The sequence below is a fragment of the Mytilus galloprovincialis genome, chromosome 2, assembly GCF_965363235.1.
Source record: "Mytilus galloprovincialis chromosome 2, xbMytGall1.hap1.1, whole genome shotgun sequence".
Classification (NCBI taxonomy): domain Eukaryota; kingdom Metazoa; phylum Mollusca; class Bivalvia; order Mytilida; family Mytilidae; genus Mytilus; species Mytilus galloprovincialis.
Window position 1 is genome coordinate 105,655,788 of NC_134839.1, and position 22,839 is coordinate 105,678,626.

At 31.4% G+C, this 22,839-nt stretch overlaps 1 protein-coding gene across 1 annotated transcript in view; it reads left to right on the plus strand.

Annotated features, from left to right (window-relative positions):
* Positions 1–3,735: 3,735 nt before the first annotated feature.
* LOC143062592 (calcitonin gene-related peptide type 1 receptor-like) overlaps positions 3,736–22,839 on the plus strand; it is a 49,238-nt gene continuing 30,134 nt past the window's right edge. Inside the window, exon 1 of the mRNA XM_076234256.1 lies at positions 3,736–4,090. Within this exon, the coding sequence (XP_076090371.1) occupies positions 3,736–4,090 (355 nt within the window). The remainder of the gene's footprint in view (positions 4,091–22,839) is intronic.

Genomic DNA, 22,839 nt, shown 5'->3' on the forward strand with positions numbered 1-22,839 from the left:
ATTCAGCCAAACAAGAGGTTAACACTCTTTATAGAAGCTGTAAACAACGAATAAGGAAGAAGAATTCTTGCTGAAGGCCATAGTTACATAAAAATAAAAAAATGTTGAACGATTGCCAATAAGACAAATCTCAACCTCAAGACATAAGGATCAGGATATACACAATAGTACACTACACCTGAGCAACGGTATCAATGTTGCTGAACCAGATGTTCACTATTTGAAAATCTTAACCTAATACAACGTTGCAGAGGTGATAAAACCAAAGGGACCAAAAGTAATGCCAAACTGGACAAGATATTCAATAAGACATGAAATAATAACTTTCTATAACTTTTCAACATGCGTATCTCTTTTTATAACAAATCTTAAGAAATTTATTGCATGTCATTGTTTCAAGAGTTGATGATGGAAATAAATCGTGCATAAGTGTTCTTTTAACTAGAGCTTGCTCTTCTGGCATCACATCAAACGCTGGATATTAAACCATACAAGGTCTTTAATACCGTAACAATGAAGCATGGTTATCTTTCAACATCACTTCTGTAGCAGTGAGTGTTGAAACCCGTGACCTCTGGCAAAGTAAAAACTAATCAGGTACCAGGATTATACACTACTTGGACAGATTTAGCTGTAATAGTACACACTTAAGTCTTTACCTAAAGGTTGTATATCAGATTCTATGAAAGGGCTTGTAAAACAGTAATTTATTTTCTTTAAATTACAGTGAATATTAAGATCGTTTCATATTACAAAATCGATCCGGAAAACTACAACATGTCATATCAATTTTGCCTAAAGGTAATATTGTGCTTTTTGTATGAAAAAGAGTTATTTTAGACTAAAAACTACAGAAATATCTCGTTTCCTGTTAAATTCTTGAACTTGCTTCACAACTATATCTTATTGTAAACCAAATCACGATTTCTCTTTGTTAAAGCTAGATTGGTATCTAATGTACGCAAATGGTTGAGATGATTACGTACATCCTTGATATAAGTATAGATGGTGGTGATTTAGTAAACAGTTAACATTTTACACGTTCAAGGAACAATATTTCTGAACAGACTTGATTTGGCGCCCTATAATTATCCAGTAGTAGTATACTTTACACGCTGTAAGTAATTGAAACAGAAAGCCAAACACAAATACAATATAAAGACATATCCATGTTCAATCTGATTTTTCTAAGATCACAAATATTTTCAGCCAGCAATGGAGAACCATCATCCATTTAGGTGTAATACCACCAAATCATGGTACGTCACATCCGGTTGTATATGAAAATAGGTCGAAAAAAAAACAATTCCTTTGCATTTGACAGTTTTAGGTAATTAATCCTACATTTTATTGCAGTGAAACATTTCTAGGTCATAAACATATGTCTTGGGTATTTCAAAGCACGTTAATTTTTTTATTTGGAGTTTCTATAGAATATGTTGGAAACTTGAGGTTACATGGTTACTAAATTTTATACACTGGTTAAATAAGGGGAGGAATTTGATTGGTTAACTTCCAGTGATGGTTATTTTCTTATAAGCAATAAAATGTCATGTGAAATTTTTTCTATAGTACTTGACAGGATAAAACTTTTTTTTTTATTTGAAACAAGGATACATTCTGCACAATTTTTTGAAAGGGCAATTTTAACAAAGATTAATATGGGAAAATCAACGATGGTGGTGAGTCTTTTCAGACGAAACTCACGTCTGGCGAAAATACAAAATTTTTATCCTGGTATCTATGATGAGTTTATTTACACCTTTATATCATTCAGTGAAAAGTTTGGGTCATCCTTTAATCTGCTTTTTTATGCCTTCTTTATCCACAAATAAAAAATCGTTTTATTCTTTTTAACTTCTTCATTCCTCTCACTAACCTTTTTCATCCTTTTACTGAAAATTTTTATCAGCCTTATTCACACATTTTTTTAATCCTTCATTTTCATTTTTTTTAAACCTTCGATAACAAGGTTATCTTCATACACTCATCATGTATACCAGAAATCACATTGTGTACGCCAAACGCGCGTTTCGTCTACAAAAGACTTATAAGTGAAGCTCGAAAAAGACAGAAAAGGCCAATTAAAGTACGAACATGACGATTAAATTGAGAATGGAAACCATAAATTTGAAGAGCACTGTGGAGCCAACATTCAGAAACATTTGCCAATACAGCTAAGATCATTTATTTCTGGTGAAGAATATCCTTTGTATTAAAAAAATAAGTAAAGTGTTTAAACACAGTTCATCTGTTAATCACACACCATCTGCCTCCATTGACAATTATATTTTAATTCTTTAATAACACACATTCTTCAATCATACATCTTCCTCGTCATCAAATCTTTCTCATTGTGCAATCACGAATCTTCCTCCCCTTCCATTCAAAAGTCTTCCTCGTCCTTTAATCACACATTATCCTTATCATTTAATCACACACCTTCCTTATCCTTCAAATAAAGTCTTTCTCCATTCCTTTTTTATAGCTGATTTCATGCGTAACCCTTGTCTTGCTTATGGGCTACATTGAAGGTCAAATGAATTCGGATTCAATGAGATTGAATTATTCATTTGCAAGTGAATAATTCATCAGCGTTGTTTCTTAGTTCATTTTGACAATACTAAATCAAGCTCGCTGCTATAAGCTCATTCTTTTTTTACTATTTTATTTTCATTAATGATTGAACGTAAGAAATCATATGCATTTTATTTCATACCTGGTATATAATACTTTTTCTAAAAATGAGAAAATGTTTTATATATAATCAGACAGAAGTCATCTTTCAGAAAAAGTAACAATCATGAACATATTGCTTTAATGTAAAATTATGTAATTATTTATCATTTAGATGCATAGAATTAATATAATATTAATGTCAACTACTTACAACTGCAAAAATAAAGAGATGTGACGTGATTGCCAATGAGACAACTTTACACTGGGGACCAAAGGACAAAGATTTAAACAACAATCGTTCCTTACAGTCAATGAAATATGAGCAGAACTCATGGTGAGCTATATAGTTTTAGAAGAGATGGACTGTGTTGACGTTGACTATCTCTTTTACGATTTGCTTTAAATGGATATCGATTGTATATGAATCACATTAGTTCAAGCAAATATGTTATTAACCTATGCCCTCGACTAAACAAAAAAATACATCTACATAAACAAACTTGTTAATAAACTATAACACTGTCCTTTACAAATGAGCTTATCATTTTACTGCTTAGCTATTCCTTAGAAACCTCGGTAGCTATGATACGTGAATAAAAAGTATTCAATAAAATCCAGATAAAAAAATTAGCTTCGGATCATTCTTCATCTCATTTAACTCTTTTCTCTTTGAAAATCGACATCATTAGAAAATATATGGGGTTATCGATGTTAGTGATATACCAGCGTAATTAATCGGGATTGTCTTTCGCCTATGTAATTGGTCTTCATTATATTATACTTTCGTTTGAAATATTAATCTCGTAGAAAACACAGCTATACTTTATGAAATAATTTGATGAGGACAATGATGTAATGATTTGAAATGGTATTTAATTCGATGTGTTTTATAGACATGCCACATTATTATCATCTTGGCGACACAAGAAGTCATTCCGATTAAGTTTTTTTTTTTTACATATTGATGTATGAAGGTGGAAGATTATGACAACTTCACTTTGTAGGGATACTTTTGGTTATCTAAATTCGAGTCTTTTTCAGCTGTGGACTTGTTCAATGTGTTATTCTTATCTTTTTCACAAATCTGCTCATCTACGACCAAACTTTGATAAACGAAACCCAAAACTTTTACATAATTTAACTACAGACATTCAAGAAGTTTTGCCAGATATCCATGATGATCAAAGCGTGTCAGAAATTTGTAGTTTTCTTGATAAAACAAACTGTGAACGATGGAAAGACTGTTGTTCTGCTGCAGTGTCATGTTGTGAACGACAACTAAACGCTTTTCCAACTACTGATTTAAAATGTCCAATGACATGGGACGGATTTGGTTGTGTTGATAGCACTGATCCAGGTACAAATTCCATCATCGAATGCCCGGATTTTATAGAATACGGTTTCTCGTCAGGTAAGATAGTTTTTCTTCATTTCAAAAGTATTTTTTAGATGTAAAGCTGTATGAATGTTTATGCGTATGTTCTTTGTATGTGATACTACCTAAGCATCTAATAAGATTTAAAACTGTTGTGAAATGTAAAATCTGACACACTTTTATTAAAGGTGTTTGATGGATAGCTTGGAGGATTGTAACATTTGTTACTCATTGCTGTCATGCAATATAACCCTTCTCTTCAACAAAACATCCCTGTGAAGTGTTATGATGTAATAGGAATCAGCATTATAATTGTTTTTGAAAGCCTTATCTGCGGTTGAGTTACATCACAATCCCACAAAAGATGTCATTGCAAGACTGATTTAACATTTAAATTTGTTTAGCAGTTTCCATAAATTGCATGTAACTTCTTTGATTGATCTCTATATAATAAAGGATAAGAAATCTGGTTAAGCATGCCAATATTTATAAGCCACTTTAATATAATGCATTTCACTAAGTTTTTGCGGTCGAACATTTCAGAAGTCAAATTAGAACCAGTTAGAGTTGTAAATCTGCATACCATCAATTTGATACCAAAATACCATTACTATCAAACAATATCCTTAACGATCAGGAGGACAAGATCTTCAAAAAGTCAGCTTGACCGACATTGTCATGATGTATTGAGTGGTTTTTAATTTTGCATATTATGACTGTAAACTACGATTCCAATGAAAACATGGCCATAAAGCATATTCAAATAATTTTCAGGAGGGTATTATTTATCGATGCAATGCATTGAAAGCACTCAGAATCTGTGGTCTTTATCACATACTAATATCCCTTAAATTTTATGTTATGTAGAAATTGCATGTGGCTGTTAGATGAGAAGTACTACAACACTATCAAGCCAGAGCAAAAGTTGCTTTTATTGCGTTCACAAAACGATAAACCAGTGTTACCATCCTCTTGTTCAGACATAAAGAAATGAAATTTTCAGACATAAACTAACAAATCTGTTGATGTTATAAAATCTTATAAAGAATATTTAACAAAAATGCTTACGGAAAAACAATTAAGCCAGGTAAATAGTTGTGATCAAATTCATTCGTTCATAGTGTGTTAAATTACGTTTTTTGATTGAGTTACGCCTTCCAATTCATATTTTATCGTGTGTTTTTCTATTTTGTGAGGTTATACTATTGTCTCAGAAAAAGGGAGAAGGTTTGGTACCATCAAAACGTTTAATCCCGCTGCAATTGTTTGCACCTGCCTAAGTTAGGATGTACAGTAGTTGTCGTTTGTTTATGTAATTTTTACGTGTTTCTAGATTCTCGTTTTTTATATAGATTAGACCGTTGGTTTTCCCGTTTGAATGGTTTTACACTAGTAATTTTGGGGGCCCTTTATAGCTTGTTGTTCGGTGTGAGCCAAGGCTCCATGTTGAGGGCCGTACATTAACCTATAATGGTTTACTTTTATAAATTTTTATTTGGATGGAGAGTTGTCTCATTGGCACTCACATCACATCTTCCTATGTCTATGATAAAGAATGACAGACGTAGGTCTTGACCAAACGCTTTATTTTTTTTTATTGATACAGAAATCATTCCTTTAAAGGACATGGTATACGAAACTATCAATCAACGGTAAATGTGTTTCATTCATACAGAAAATTGATTTAAGTAGGAATTCGTTCGCCTATTCTTATACAAAACTATACATCCGATTGATAAAATGCAAGGCATTTTTTATTACCTGACATGAATATTAGAGCATAGATGACACATGACTGTTATGTCATAAGTATAGACGAATACGTATTGTTCCTCTTTATTTCTGTTGTTGTTAATACTTTATTGCAGGAGGATATACAGAATTTGTTTTTAAGTTATTATTCGGTCCTCCCAATTCGGCGAAAGGTCAATAATTGTTCTCTAACCATTGAACTGAATAAACCAATGGATACCTTTGGATAGATTTATTTCGTTACCAGCATATGCATTATAAAATTGACGACCGAAATAATATACAAATGCTCAGATCATATTTTTTCGTACGTCATTTGAATTTGTATTATGCATGCTTTTTCAATGAAAAATGTGACGTCACAATGCATTCTCAATAGCAAGAAAACTCATTATTAGGAGGATAATATTATGAATAGAATACGACCATCCAAATACATTTGTTTCAGAAATAATTCTATCTTGCCATGGTCTTTGCTCATTTTAACATATGTAGGCATTATATTTGTTAATATCTTAATACCGACTGTCAGTTTTTTTTTTTTTTTCTTGTTTGAATTGTTTTACATTAATGATCTCGGGGCTTTGTATAGCTGACTACGTGGTATGTGCTTTCCTTATTGTCGGAGGCCGTACAGTGACCTATAACTGTCCATTTCTGAGTCAGTTGGTCTCTTGTGAAGAGTTGTCTCATTGGTAATCATACCTCATCTTCTTTTTTATATAGAGGATAGCATGATAGAATTATTTTGATTTTAATAGGAAAAAAATATTTTATCAGTACATAAATGTTTTCTAAAACTACTGGGCCACTTGGCACCAAACTTGACCACAATCAGTATTGGGTTAACTTGTTAAAAATAAATTGTCCGATAATCCCGCCTGCCGAGCAATATTATCACAGAGACTAAAATAGAACATATGGGTAAAACCGAATATTGTCCTTGATCGTTAAACCCGTTTTATTTGGTAGACAACTCTGACTGGGTAAAACTACATGTAGATCTGCGTACCATCTGTTTCATACCAAAACTTTCAAACAATCTTCTTAATGTTCAACAGGACAAGATCTACAAAAAAAGTCAGCATGACCAAAAATGTCATAATATTATCGAGTGCTTTTACGTTTCACATATGATGACTGAAAATTACGCTTCAACTGAAAACACTTCAATAACGCATATTCAACACCATTTAAGGAGTGTGTTATTTATCGATGAAATACATTGAAAGCACTCAGAGTTTGGGGTCTTTATTACATGTTAATTCCCTTAAAATTTAATGTTATGCCGAAATGCATGTGATGGTTACATGAGAAGTACTTCAAAGTTATAATGGCAAAACGATATACCATTTTTACCGTTCCTGTTTTTTCAGACATATTTTCTGAAGAAAAAATATGAAATTTTCAGACATAAACTTACAATTCTGTTGATGTTATAAAATCATATAAAAAATATTTTACAAAATGCTTTCGAAGAAAAACTGGTTAATTAAGCCTGGTAATTATGATTAAGGAAGGTAGACGTAGGTCTTGTCCATACTGTTTTATTTTTTTACGACTCCAAAGTCCTTTAGAAGACAAAGTAGACGAAATTGTCAATCAACGATGAATGTATTTCATTCATAAAGTAAATTGATTTCAATGGGATTTCGTTCGCCTATTCTTTAAACAAATATTCATTTGATTCATAAAATGAAAGGCAGTCTTTAATACTTGACATGAATATTATAGCATAGAGGACAAAGGACTGTTATGTAATCAGAAAAAATGAATAAATATTGCTCTTATTTGTTGTTATAGTTGTTATTAATATTATTACTGTTGGATATAGAGAATTTGTCTTAATTTATTTTGGTTCTCCCAATTCGGAGAAATCGCTAACGTTTTTTTCTTATCAGATTGAATTTATTTAACCGAAAGATACATATGGATAGATTTATTTCGATATCAGCATATGCAGTATAAGATTGATTACATAAACAGTACATACAAATGAAAATCGAAAAACAATTACTCCATATTATAATGTAGATATTATCAGCAGTACTTTGAGTTTGATATCATTAGCTGAAAACTATTCCTTTAATTGTATTATATAAGAATTGTTTTACTTGTTAATGTGTCTATGCCGCTTATCATAACGAATCATAATATATTGTTGAAACTTTGTGAAGAGACAGACTATCTAGCATAAGGTATGGACACTTATCTATTGATAAATAAGGTTCGTTGCCGTCAAGCCATAGTTCTGTCAAATGGATGCTTGTCCCAATATTTATGTAGAATTGAATGAATAAAAAAAACGATGAATTGAAAGTTCTTAATATGATTTTAATAATAGAAAATAAAAAAATAAAAAAATAAGAAATAACAATTAATATAATATGCTTATCAAAGATGGTAGTTTTTGTAGAAAACACTGTCAACTTATTTTAAATAAATTTATTTGGGACAGAAAGCCATCGAATTTTGTTTTTAACAATTTCCAAAGATGATTCCGTACTTTTGTCTGTTTTCAATTTATTATCAAAAGTTACAGGTTTGGGTTAATCAGCATACATATGACAGTGCCCATCAATCAGTTGTAATGTCAATAACATTAAAGCAAAGTTTCTTTTCTGGATAGCTGATTCAGCATTTTGTAAGCTTGCGTTTGGAAAAAAAAAATTATAACTGAAGTTAACTTTTCTAATTATGTAAATTGAAAGCATGAGGTCTCTCATCTTATGTGATCTCGTGGGTAATAGACACAATGTATTCATCACAGAAAAATAATTAAATATCTAACCACTATGTTTATGGCAACGTTTGACACATGATATTATTCATCGTACATGTATTGGATAATTCAAGTATTTTAATTTGAATCAGAGAGGTCCTTAGCTTTGATTAATACGTAATTGGAACGATACTCGTTTGCATTCGTTATACAATACACAATATTCTTAGAAAATTAGAACAAAAAATAAAATAAGACAAGACCTGAAAATTTGTCTCAGAGTATTGACACGAATTTTGTTTATGCCATAAAGTCACAAGAAACAATTTCAAACACATCTAAAAATTAATTAAGTACCAAATAATGATGGGTCATTCATATCATTATTGCCAGAACTGATGAAAAGACAGAATGATAAAGATCTTTAAAATGCACAATACATTTACAAGGACCATCACAACACTTTATCAAGATTTGAAAATTAAACCACACAAAATAAATGATTTCATCACGTCGTTTTTTTTTTCTAAACAGCCAATGATAGTATGGGATTATTAGTTAGGATGACTATTCAACATTTACGATTTCTTGCCTAAATACGGTCTCCGAAACAAGAAAAGACAAGAAAAGCTTCGCCTGATGGATCTTAAGCTTTTAATTATTTGAGATATAGTTTTCGTGTATATAAACTTAAGGATGTACACCTCTGAGAAGCCAAAAATTTCTTGAATTAAACTTTTTTTCTTAACCTGATTTTTTGGTTTATAAGACTGTAACAAAATAATTGGTGAAGAAAAAATCATGTGGTGGTGCACTTCTTTTTTTGCTACGGCCCTTTGAAAATGCCCGATTTTGATGATTTTCCCATTTTTCATCGATTTTTACCTATTTTTGGGCTATTATCATGAAAAAAATCACAGTTTCACAATTAAACTTTTTCTCATACTTTCTATAAAGATGAAGTGGACCAATCTGAATAAATTTTACTGACAAAAACTATAGGTAGGTGTTAATATAAGAAAGTTTTATCATATTTTGACGCTTTTTGTGTAAAATTTACCATGCTGTCAATTTTGTATTTTTGTGATTTTTCTCAGTTTTAAGAACAAAATGCATATTATTGAAACTTTTGGGTTATAAATGAATGAAAAAAGACATATCTAAGAAATTTGAAAAGACCAAAATGATATGGAATGTACATGATTCTTGTAAAATCATTTTTTGTATCCCTCACCTATTTTCTCAAAAATTTGGCTAAAAATACTGACTTGATTGGTTGAAAAATTTGAAAATTGGATTACGCAAAAACCGTTTATGTTTGCTTATAATATTTTTAAAATTCATTGATTTTTTCCACTTCTATCACATGTTTTGGAAATAATTCAAGACCGAGATTTCAACGAGACTGAAAAGTCAGAAGAATACATCCTTAATTCATTTGTATTGTCATCTCTTCTCGGTACTGTCTTGACCTCAGGTAAACAAGGGAACCATTTCATCCAGTGATTACACTGATTAGATAATTGTAATAGAATACATGCGTTATGAAAGAAACCAAGGCATATCTATTCTTATTTATCAATTGATGTTATCACATGTCTTTATTGTAAGTCTTTACAATGGCAAAAAATATTTCCAATGCGTTATTTGGTGCAACATCTACGCCACATAATGTTAGGAAGTTATGTAATTCAAGTTGACTGCTTATTTTCATGCATGAGAGACAAATGTATAAATAAAAATCTCATGTCTGTGAATGAATTGTATTTCATATGTTTAAGTCTGATACATAGAAACTTTCAAGTGCAGCTTTATCAAAAATCAATAAACAGTTTATCTTTTTTTTTTATTGATGGTTGATTAAGAAATAATTCATGGAAGCCATAGATTGTTGGAAATTTACACATGGCCTGGGCCGTGATATTCGAATTTTATCCTGAGCGTTAGCGAGGGATAAAATTAACGAATATCACGGCCCAGGCCATGTGTAAATTTCCAACAATCTATGGCTTCCATGAATTATTTCGATTCTAATGGGACAAATACGGTCATTAAAAAACTGAAGCGATGGTAGGTATGCTGTGTGTGTGGCTGTTCTTTTTTTACTCCCGGTTCGATAAAGCTCAAATATTCATAAAATCTGTAGTTTGCATGGATTGTTTAGTGAATAACCGCTAGAAAAAAAATTTAATTCTTAAATTCACAAACCCAACATTTGCCATTTTTAATTTGCATGTTTTTCTCGTAAGCTACCGTCAAATCCAAAGTTGACATTTTGTAACTAAGGAGCCGCCATGTTGACTTGCCGAAATCAGTAAATATTCAAAAAATGCAATAGAATAGAAAATAAAACAAAACCTACCTTACAAATCAATTTTAATACAATATTATACGAATTCCGATGGTTCACTTTTCAGAAAACGTTCAACTGTAGCGTTTTCCTTTGTATGACGTCATGTTTTGAAATGACTTAAGGTGGTACCCAACACTTTCACTAAAATTAGTTTGGCTCGTTTAATTTTCATTAAATTTTAACAAAGTATTGACTTTGACCTTTTTCACAAAAATATAAAAATTTCAAAAATTTTGAACCAACCGTTTTGTCAGAAAAATTACACGGGTTATATAGCAGTTTGACAAACATCTATTTTGATCATTGAGAAGCTTAATATTCCCTTTACAACACAACGTAATTAAAACTTTTAGCTGACTTTACAGAGTTATCTCCCTGTAGTGTTAGGTACCACCTTAAATGCGTCAAAAACATTAAAAGACTTTCGCGGAATTTTATTTAATTTTTATTTTGTTGATTTCTCCGAGCTCTTGTACATTACTTCTTTTTATTATGCATCCGAATTAAAATAAGTTATTTTGTCTTTTTTAACTGCAATTTAAAAAAAAATAAAATCGGCAAAAGGTTTACAAATAGGTTCCAATACATGTGGATTTACGTGGGAAGTATATTGTAACAGCCATTATTATGTATATCTCTGAGTCTGCGCTAAGTATAGATATATGGAGAATTTTATCACAGTGTTGTTTACAAAGCGAAAGAAGCACGTCATATTAGAATCCCTGTTAACAAATGGAAAAGAAAACAACAAGGGACAATCAAAACAAATTACTCTGTATACAAAGGAAACACACACAACATGGCCATGTTGATAAGATAAAAGACACATTGCATAATGGCCACGTAAATCAGATAAAAGACTCATTACATAAAGGCTAAGTAAAGAAGACAATAGACACATTGCATAATGGACATGTTAATAAAATAAAAGACAAATTGCATAATGGCGATGCGATTAAGATAAAAGACACATCGTATAATGGCCATGTAAAGAAGATAAAAGACACACTGCATAATGGCTATGTAAAGAAGATAAAAGACACATTGCATAATGGCCATGTAAAGAAGATAAAAGACACACTGCATAATGGCTATGTAAAGAAGATAAAAGACACATTGCATAATGGCCATGTAAAGAAGATGAAAGACACACTGCATAAAGGCCATGTAAAGAAGATAAAAGACACATTGCATAATGACCATGCAAGTAAGATTAAAGACACACTGCATAATGACTATGTAAAGAAGATAAAAGACACATTGCATAATGACCATGCAAGTAAGATTAAAGACACACTGCATAATGGCTATGTAAAGAAGATAAAAGACACATTGCATAATGACCATGCAAGTAAGATTAAAGACACACTGCATAATGACTATGCAAGTAAGATAAAAGATACACTGCATAATGACTATGCAAGTAAGATAAAAGACACATTGCATAATGACCATGCAAGTAAAATAAAAGACACACTGGATAATGACTATGCAAGTAAGATAAAAGACACACTGCATAATGACCATGCAAGTAAGATAAAAGACACACTTCATAATGACTATGCAAGTAAGATAAAAGACACACTGCATATTGACCATTCAAGTAAGATAAAAGACACACTGCATAATGACTATGCAAGTAAGATAACAGACACACTACATAATGACCATGCAAGTGAGATAAAAGACACACTGCATAATGACTATGCAAGTTAGATAAAAGACACACTGCATAATGACTATGCAAGTAAGATAAAAGACACACTGCATAATGACCATGCAAGTAAGATAAAAGTCACACTGCATAATGACTATGCCAAGAAGATGAAAGATAACAGTTTACAAAATACTAAACTGAAAACATTATATTGACAGAAGTCAAATTAATATTTTGACAAATAAAATATATTTCAAGCAAAACAAATAAAACATTGTGAACTCTTGGACTCTACAAAAGTAAGCAGTTAGTAAGTTAGTCGATTAAGTTTTGGAAACTTCGTTAACAGTCTAGTGTAGGGAAGTAAGTTCCTTGAAAGTAATAATATCAGTCCCATGTGATCTATTTTTCTCAAGTAGTATAGACGCTATTATTGTCGGTGGTAGTCAAGTGTCATTCTGCAAATAACTATACCGGTAATTAGTTCCTACTTTATTTCAATCTATTAACAGTTTTCACACGAAATCAGTCATTCACGCCGATTTTTCTAAATGATATGCACACTATTTTCTCATGCTCAATAATTGTCATGCCTTGAACTTATTCCGTCAAATTTTGAGCCTAATCCTGAAGCATAATGTAAATTACCATTATTCCCAGCGTACATTACTAATCAATAATTAAACAAGATAAAAACAAACCAACATACAACTCTTAAACTGAATCTATTTTCTCCTTTCTTCACATAGATTATCATGAAATGAACCGGTGTTCTATCTTCTATTCGAACATCTCTGGTTCATTTCCTTAAATCTATCAGTTGTCTTTTCAATTCGTTATTAAGGTATGGAATATCTGATTGACAGATGACCTAGGATATAATGCAATTGACATAGGCATTCTCTCATCGACATTGTTTTATGTGATTTAACCCCAAATCGAGTCTTTCCATGAGCAAACAACTGAATGCCGCATGTGTATACCATGTGTTCATACCATTCCACTGCACCTGATATCCCTCTAGGTATTGGGTTGGTTTCGTGTCGCTCAGGTTTATGCTTTTATTTTTAACCTGGTACCTTTTGTTAGCTATTATTCGTGTGTTTCTCTATCCTATATGTTCTCCCTTGTATTTATATTGTAGTCCTATCATGTAATGTTGACATTTTAATGTTATATTTAACATTGCCATAGAAGCGGAAGGTTTGGCATGCCACAAAACCAGGATCAACCCACCATTTGTTTCTTGAAATGTCCTGTACCTAGTCAGGAAAATGGCCATTGGTATACTATTCATTTCTGTGTGTGTTACATTTTAATGTTGTGTTTCTGTTGTGTAGTTGTTCTCTTATATTAGATACGTGTCTCTCAGTTTTAGTTTGTAACCCAGATTTGTTTTTTCTCAATCGAATTATGAGTTTCGAACAGCGGTATACTACTGTTGCCTTTTATTACGTAGTATTTTTTGGACTGTTGTTTTTTCCTCGATTTTTGTTTGCCATAATTTTGTAAGTTTTCCCTTCTGTATCTTCCGCTTTTTTATTCTATATGTATTGTATAAGGTTTTAAGAAAACATTTTCATATAGTTACTACAATTTCCAGATTCTCATTCATTCCCTTTTGAATAGTCTGTTGAATCTCTAGCATTCTCCCATACCAATGAGGTGCATTCAGTAAAGTACACCAAATGTAGTATATCGGGTAAATTTTAAATGATTAAGAAGGAGGAGCGAGCTAGTACCATTCTTAGACATTATAAAATAAAATAACAAAAATACAGAACTCCTAGGAAAATCCAAAACGGAGAGTCCGTAATCCAATTGCAAAATCCAAAGCTCAAACACATCACACAAATGTCACATACAACTGTCACATTCATTGTAATAATTTTAATTTAGTTTAATTGTGGCCATACAAGGAAAAAAACCAACACAATATTAAATACTGTGCAGAAAAAGCAATTCAATCGCATGTGCGATTTGAACATTCCGCTAAAAAATGCGAACGTCTTTTTTAATAAGTTACTACAGAACGTGTATCTCCTCAGTTCAAACGGTAGTTTTATGGAAAAGGGGAATTAATGAAGTGTTTGTCCGTAACAAAATAATAAGTCTCATGAAATAGATATTCGAATGAATTTAATAATACTAGTAGTCTAAAGATAGTAGTACCTTTAAAAATTTGCGAGGCATCAATTATCATACAATGTGTTTATAATGCCAATTAGTAGGAATCCAATCTGTAATGGTCTGTGCATCATTAAAACTGTATTGTTACCATAAATATTCCTTTCCCATTGTGGTTATCTTTTTTGTGCTTATCAAAGATCCGTATTAGTTCTTTTTACTTAGATATTTACTAACACTTAATATATACAAAAGTATATTTTGTTTGAAATAATTATACCCCCGCTTTGAAAAAAGGGGGTATACTGTTTTACCTCTGTCTGTCCTTCCGTCAGTCCGTCAGTCCATCAGTCCATCAGTCTGTCAGTCCGTCCGTCCCATGAATATTTTTCGTCACATTCTTCTCAGGAACTACTCTACCAGGATTTCTGAAATTTGGTTTCAGACTTGATATAAGTCAGCTATACCGTGTGATGCGTTTTCAGATTCATCACTCAACAACTTCCTGTTTACCGAACACTTGTTTGATTTTACACATGATAGCCAAGTTGAAAATTTTTCGTCACGTTTTTCTCAGGAACTACAATACAAGGATTTCTGAAATTTGGTTTAAGGGTTAATATAAGTCAGCTATACCGTGTGATGCGTTTTCAGATTCATCACTCGACAACTTCCTGTTTACCGAACACTTGCATAATTTTACACAATTAATATTATCCACTTGCGGCGGGGGTAATATCAGTGAGCAGTAGCTCGCAGTTTCACTTGTTTAGACTTTTTTCGTCGTTTGTTTATTTCTGTTTCACATCAGAAACTGTACACTTGCATTTACGGAAGAGAAGACAATGTCTCGTCTCCTATTGTAAGTTTTCCTTTTTTGAGCGAGGATATACCTAAAATCTATTCTTACGGTGTATATTTACAGCTCATTCCCTGATTTCGTTCTGTAGTCGCCTCTTTAATTTTAATGAACGTAGTATTAAATAATAATATATATGAATAGTAAATTTTAAAGTCTAAATTTCATTGAAAATGACTACATTACTTTAATCTTTGAAAGATACAATTATTTTTTATAACGTTTTGCTCTTAGATACATTTAAAGTTAATTTATTGGTCTTTTGAATATACTTATTCTTAAATAATTGCATTTTAAAATTTGCAGTAATATTTTAGGGATGACGCTGATCAGTACTAACATCGATTGAATTTTTAATGGTTTAACTCACACTAAAAATAATGAGCATCACCATGTTCTTGTTACTCATATAAATTTTAACAGAAGCTAACTGTATACAATATAACAATATTGTGTTGAAGCTACAAGGATGATACTGTTTTCTGGCTTAAATCAATCTTGGTCTATGCTGAAGAATTAGTGTCGAATTTACTACTAATGTTCTTCTCAGACCGTACTCGGTTAAAAACTAATGGCGTTGATGTAAATATGATTTGTTTTGATTTTTCACATAAAGAATCCCTAGTCGGCGTGAATGTCAGATACAATTCTATAACATAGAGTAAAAACCATTAGTATAATATATTTTTCCAATCAATAAATGATAATGATAATATATCATGTCACTTCTTCATTTCTTTCATATAAATGACCCTCTTAGATTTTGTTTACTCATATCTTGTAAATCATGACATATATTTCTTTGTGACCTACTATCGACAATGTCCGAACAAACATATAGCGAGGAATATAAGGTTTTCCAGATATATTGCGTGGGTCAGCTTTTGGAAAGCATTTGACATAAAAATGATTAATTATTCAATCTCAACTGTTAGTTTTTTTTTTATCTAATTGTTCATATTTTTCTTCTAATCAATAGTAATGGATAACAAAAATCTGTCTGATATTTTTATAGTTTTTTCATACTTTTTCCAATAAAAGTTTTAAAAGTTTATCAGTCATGCAGTTCTAAAATAGAGTTGATAGATACAAAAGGGACATTCAAACTCATTAGCTAACAACTAAATGACAATTCCATTGCAAAAAACGACCAAAGGCAAATCAAGGATAACGATAAGGAGTTTGTAATTACTTAAGATAAATTTCACACAAATGGTGAGATTCCGCGCGCTCAGTCATTTTACACAGGTGCAATTTTATTTACTTGCAGGTTTAGGTTTCATGTTTTTTTCCGCCGCAGTGAACGTCTTTTAGGAAAGACTGTTTGATAAAGCTAAATTTGGGCTTTCAAATATCATTTTCTTGTATTATGATGCTTAGACACTATAAATATGTCATGATTCATATTCACGAATATATAAATTATCATCAATCACGAAAGAAGATTGATACCTATTCATGATACACCATTTGTCAGTTAAAGACCTATTTTATTTTTGCTTCTAAATAGACATTATTAATGTTAATTCAGGAGAGTATGACAGGAATTGTCATTGTTTTTATAAAACCAAACTGCAGTGCGTAAAATGAAGATATAGAATGCATGTCCAGTATTCATAAAAATGCAAGCTGTTAATTTTGGCTGGGTACTAATCTTCCCTCCATGTATGTTCCATTGAATCATCGATTTGTTGTCTCTAAAATACTTAGACTAGTAAGACTGTAATTGTGAATTATGTCAAAAATTCAAAAGATCATCATAATTGTTTTGGATATTGGAATAATTTTACTATCTGATTTACAAACTTTGCTATCATCTAACTAATAAAAAGAATTTAGTTCTGCATTGACGCCGTTCAAAGTGCAAATAAGTCTCCCTATAAACGAAGTGGTATCTGCTGAATCCAACTTCTCCGAGTACTATTAACAATCCAATGTAATAGATGTCAACTCACATTGCAATATCTGTACTCTTACTAAATCTGATAAAAGCTGACGTAATGATATATAAATAAGATATGATTATTTTTGCCTTTTATTATGGAAAAGTTCATAGAAACCACGCTAGGATTTATAGCGTAATAAAAATACATTTATAACACCAGACAGTACATTTTTAACTAATAGTTTGACCTCTTTCCTGTTGTAACATTATTTATCATTTGAATGAATAATGATGTATTTAGGAACGTTTATTTTAACGCTTTTAGGACGAGGAATGATAGACAATAGATCATACAAGTGTATGATGGCAGAAATTAACACTTTTCCAAGTTAGCGTTGGGACTATCAAATATTTTTTTTTCTCCAAATTTAATAATTAATATTTTTGCTGTATAAAGGTAGCGGACAAATGTTATGTCTTAAATTACTTGTTTCTTGGATACAGATTTGATTTCTGTTTAGTTACAGAACCTGTTATTGAAATATAGAGGTTTTGACATTTTAATTAATAAATCTAGGAAACAGATAATTGTGAACCTGGGAAAACAGAAATGTGTCTGCTTATTTATTTATCTACACAAGGATACAAAATTATGCAGATTTCGATTACTTCTTCTTCTTCTTCTTCTTCTTCTTCTTCTTCTTCTTCTTCTTCTTCTTCTTCTTCTTCTTCTTCTTCTTCTTCTTCTTCTTCTTCTTCTTCTTCTTCTTCTTCTTCTTCTTCTTCTTCTTCTTCTTCTTCTTCTATATGTATATCCTTCCAATTATGGAACACCTCCTCAACGGATATTATCCAGACAGGAGTTAATTAAAACTTATTTTCCCCAAATAACTTTAAAAATTTAGATTCACTGTACACGGAAAAATCTAGAATATTTAAAGGGGCACTAGCTGTCAAATTCATGGTCACCGATTTGACTCAAATTCTCATATTTGATTTATAACAATGTAAAACATTTATCCATTTTTTGCGCCTGTCCCAAGTCAGGAGCCTCTGGCCTTTGTTAGTCTTGTATTATTTTAATTTTAGTTTCTTGTGTACAATTTGGAAATTAGTATGGCGTTCATTATCACTGGACTAGTATATATTTGTTTAGGGGCCAGCTGAAGGACGCCTCCGGGTGCGGGAATTTTCGCTACATTGAAGACCTGTTGGTGACCCTCTGCTGTTGTTTTTTATTTGGTCGGGTTGTTGTCTCTTTGACACATTCCCCATTTCCATTCTCAATTTTATCCAAACTGTCAAAAGTATAAAATAAATAGTTTACGGAGCATGGGGTAGATAATATATAGGTTCGTTTCGTGTGTATTTTAGTCCAGACGCCATCTAATTAACTATCGATTTGACCTCAGATGACCATATAAGCGATGTAAACATAAATAAAGATATGAATAGATTAAACCAACACGTGTAATTAGATTTTTATAGGTCTGTTTGATTTTATATTGTAGATTAAAAATAGATGTTTCTCATTGTTTTGAACCGTATAAGAATGATTTTATTTGCATCGAATTAGTAATCAAATGATTTACCGTAGTTTCACTTTCATTGTTGACATTCTTTTTCTTTAAATAACCAGTACACGTACAATGCATGCGTTGTCAATCTCTAGCTAGGGGTTAAATTGAAGTTCACATGAATACGGATTTGAAGAGGTCGACTCATTCACTTGCAAGTGAATAACTAATTATCAATGTTTCTTAGCGTAATTTGACAAAACTGAACCTTTTTGGCAGCAAAAAGCGAATTGTTATTTCACTATTTCACTTTCATTATTGATTGATCAGAAAAAAATCAAACTTCAGATTTTTTATATATCTCGTAGCTTAAGGACTGATGAAATAATTTACGCAATTAAAAGGTATAAAATATCTAGGCCCTATCAATATTTATTTATAAGATTTACTGTACACAACTAAAATCTAAAAATATAGGGTGAATATACAATGGAAAACTGGACACCCCTGCCTCTATCTATACACATATGTACATAATGTTCATTTCATATCTTTCCTTATTTCACTGAATGTATTGTCTATACATATATTTAACTACATATATACAGTTATTATTTTCCTTGTAATTTCCATACACGCTGAGAATGGAGTCTATAACACATGTCCGTAGCCAATTTTTGAATTTTGTCCAGTTCAGTCCAATTTCTAAACAATAGCAGTAGAAAAGAGCTGTCAACAATAAGTTTTATCAGATCCAAATGTCCTTTAAACTGCTTAGACCAATATCCTGTGCTAATAACTGAAATCACATAAGACTTGAGTTTGCTAAATGTTTCTTAATGCTTTATGTGCTGTTTCAGTTCATTTTTTTCGTGTAAAACCTAAATATTAAAAATATTACAAATTATAATGTGTGAATGTTTTCAAATACATTCATTTATATAATGTTGAAAATCATCTTCAAATTGAGTCGACGTATCCCTCATGCAAAACACTGATTTCGTATCCACGTTAAGATTCACTTCTGATCCTTATCTGTTTTATCTTAATCGGTCCTTTTTATATTCCTGAACTAGATAATTCAGAGCTTCATCTACGTCATTACTAGACATATAACCCAAATTTGCAGTCATATCAATACAACAGTCTTTGCCAAACGAGAGACTATTTACCTTTTAAACGTGTTGGTCACACACTTGCTTTTTTTTGCTCATCCACGAAACAAAGACTGAAATTTATCCTTAATAATACAAATAGATCTTTGGTCCTTTATTATACGGCTATATACCGCCGGAACATGGATATCGATGCTATTGTTTTTCTTCAAATTCGTGATTATATTGTATTGTTGAAATGAAATCTAAGAAGATCGCCGATTCATTCAAAACTTATGTTCTGCAAAACAGAACTGGTGTCTCACGTTTATAACTCTCATCTTATGAGTTATATCTATTACAAGGTCGGTACCGCAGAAGATGGACTACAAATTCTAAAAGTACTACCCATCCAGCAGTGCCTCAGTGGTTCTGAAATAAACAAACGATACATCCTGATCATAAAAAAATAAATTCTCAACTTTGTACGTCTGATAAGAATTACAGTTAAAGCTTCACGAAAACTTGCTCTGTTTCTGTATTCTTGATCGTAAAGCAACAAAACGTTTTAATATTCAGCTTTTAACCTCAATTGTACCTTGCGATGTGTTTAGACGGCACCGTAATCTTATATAAATTTTTATGACTTTTGTAGTCTTTTTAAATTCAAGGTTGATCATATTGGTATGAACAACATTACATTATTACTGTTTGCTATTTTTAATAAACTTTTATTTTGTTAGCAATATTTATTGTATTATTTGTCTATACTATCAAAGATATCTGATGAAACTTGGAAAATAAGAAGGTAATTGTTGTCTGAACAATACCAATAACAAATAAATATCTTGACAGTTATTTATATTGCTGTGTTGAAGGGATTAATTCCTAGATTTCTCAAAGATTATATATTACAACTTAATTGTTATTTTTTCCCCTACAAACAAAGAAGACGCGTGGATAAAAAGTCATATAGAAATTACATTGGTTCAACTCAAAATAAATGTGTTTCTATTGATTTGATTAAATCAAAAAGTGCTTAACGACGGAATTAAAAAAACTTTGATAAAATGCTGTTTTAATTGTTAAAATGCTCGTTGTTTATATTTTAAAATTAGTCAAATTGCTGACAAAATAAAATGTCAATGCCTCAGTTATGGTTAAAAAGTACAGTTGAGTATGGAAAACTTCATTATTTATATTCGCATTTGACCCGTCAATGTAACCCTTAGAGAGTAAACAAGTTAACACTTTACTGAGTAGCATGTCTCCATGTTTGACTGCCCTGTCAGATAACTTATATAGCGTGTCTTTACGTCAGATTGACCAGTCTAACCTTAAGAAGCTAAAACATCAAGTGTTTTATATAAACTGTCTGATAGACCAGTGTCAATCAGATCGACACATCTATTTGGTTGATGTAAATCAAATTGATATAGGAAATATCAATGCAGAATAACATCAGAGAAATAGATTATTTGGTCATGTTTGAAATTAATCTTAATGGCATCAATTCAGTAAAATAAAAAATATATAAAAAAAAGGTTCGAGACTGTACATGTTTTTGTTAATCATTGTTCTGTTCAAATAGGTTTCTACAGTAACTCCGAATCAAGAGAAAAAAAACCAATACAATATTAAGTTAAAATGCTGATATATATAACGACAATGAACGTTTCAGTAGTTTCATGGCAATGTATTTATTAGAAGTACCTCCAAATCTTAACTCTTCAAATATATTTTCTAAGGTTCCTGTCAACACAAAGAAAGGCGCTTCGAACGCATGTAACTCAAAAATAGTTATTTTCATTTTTAATGTAATCTGAGAGATGACTAAAATGTCTAAAAGTTTTCTGTAAAAAAGTTTGAAAGAGGTTCAGTATTGGCATTAATATTCATAGAAGTTATAATATTTGATTTTATACTGCAACTAGTTGTGTTTATTTACTAAACATAGTAACACAGCTATATTTTGTGCAATGTCAAGTTCATCATGGAACACTTCACCACAATGATAAATCCACAATCAGGGGTTCATTAAGGGATAAAAATAGACACGCAAGATAAAATAAAAAACTGAGGGAATTGCTTAAACAACAAACCTGTGCGAGAATGAACGCACATGCAGGGTCTTCTTCTGCTATGCATGCACTTAATCGTCATGCAAATAAGTCAGATTGTCACAAACACGAAATGGAATATGACATAATCGGTAAATTACAGATCAGGTAATTCTTAAGTATTTGAAGAGATGATAGCACTACCACATGTCGCTTGTGAGTTGAGACCCAGACACCTCGTATCGGTCTACGAATTCGTGGTGGTGACCAAAAACCTCACAGTGTCGTTATAACCCTGTCGGAGCAGTGTTTGTGTAACAAGTACACAATTATTAAGGAAACTTTGTCATTAACATGTCCACGCGTTATAAATTTACAAGAATATGTAAATGTCATAAAATGGAGCACAATGGGAAAGCTGTAGCCGTCACGTTTATATTATGTCTTAGTTTGTAGTCGGTTATCCGAGTCAAAAACAAAACAGAGATCCAGAGATGAAGCAGATCTTATAGTTTCGGTAGTATAAACATTTTCAAGTTCACTGGGATAACTGAAATGCAATGACTCGCTTAAGAAGGGGGTTAATTGATTTTGGCTTTGTGATTGTTTAATTTTGACCGATTATTGACTGGATAATTGGCCACATAAACAAACACCTTTGATTTTGTCAGACTTTGTATTTTACCTAGATATTATATTTTTGTATCAATAAATCAAGACATGGATGTGGAAATTGCTTTTAGGAAATGTACTTTTTAA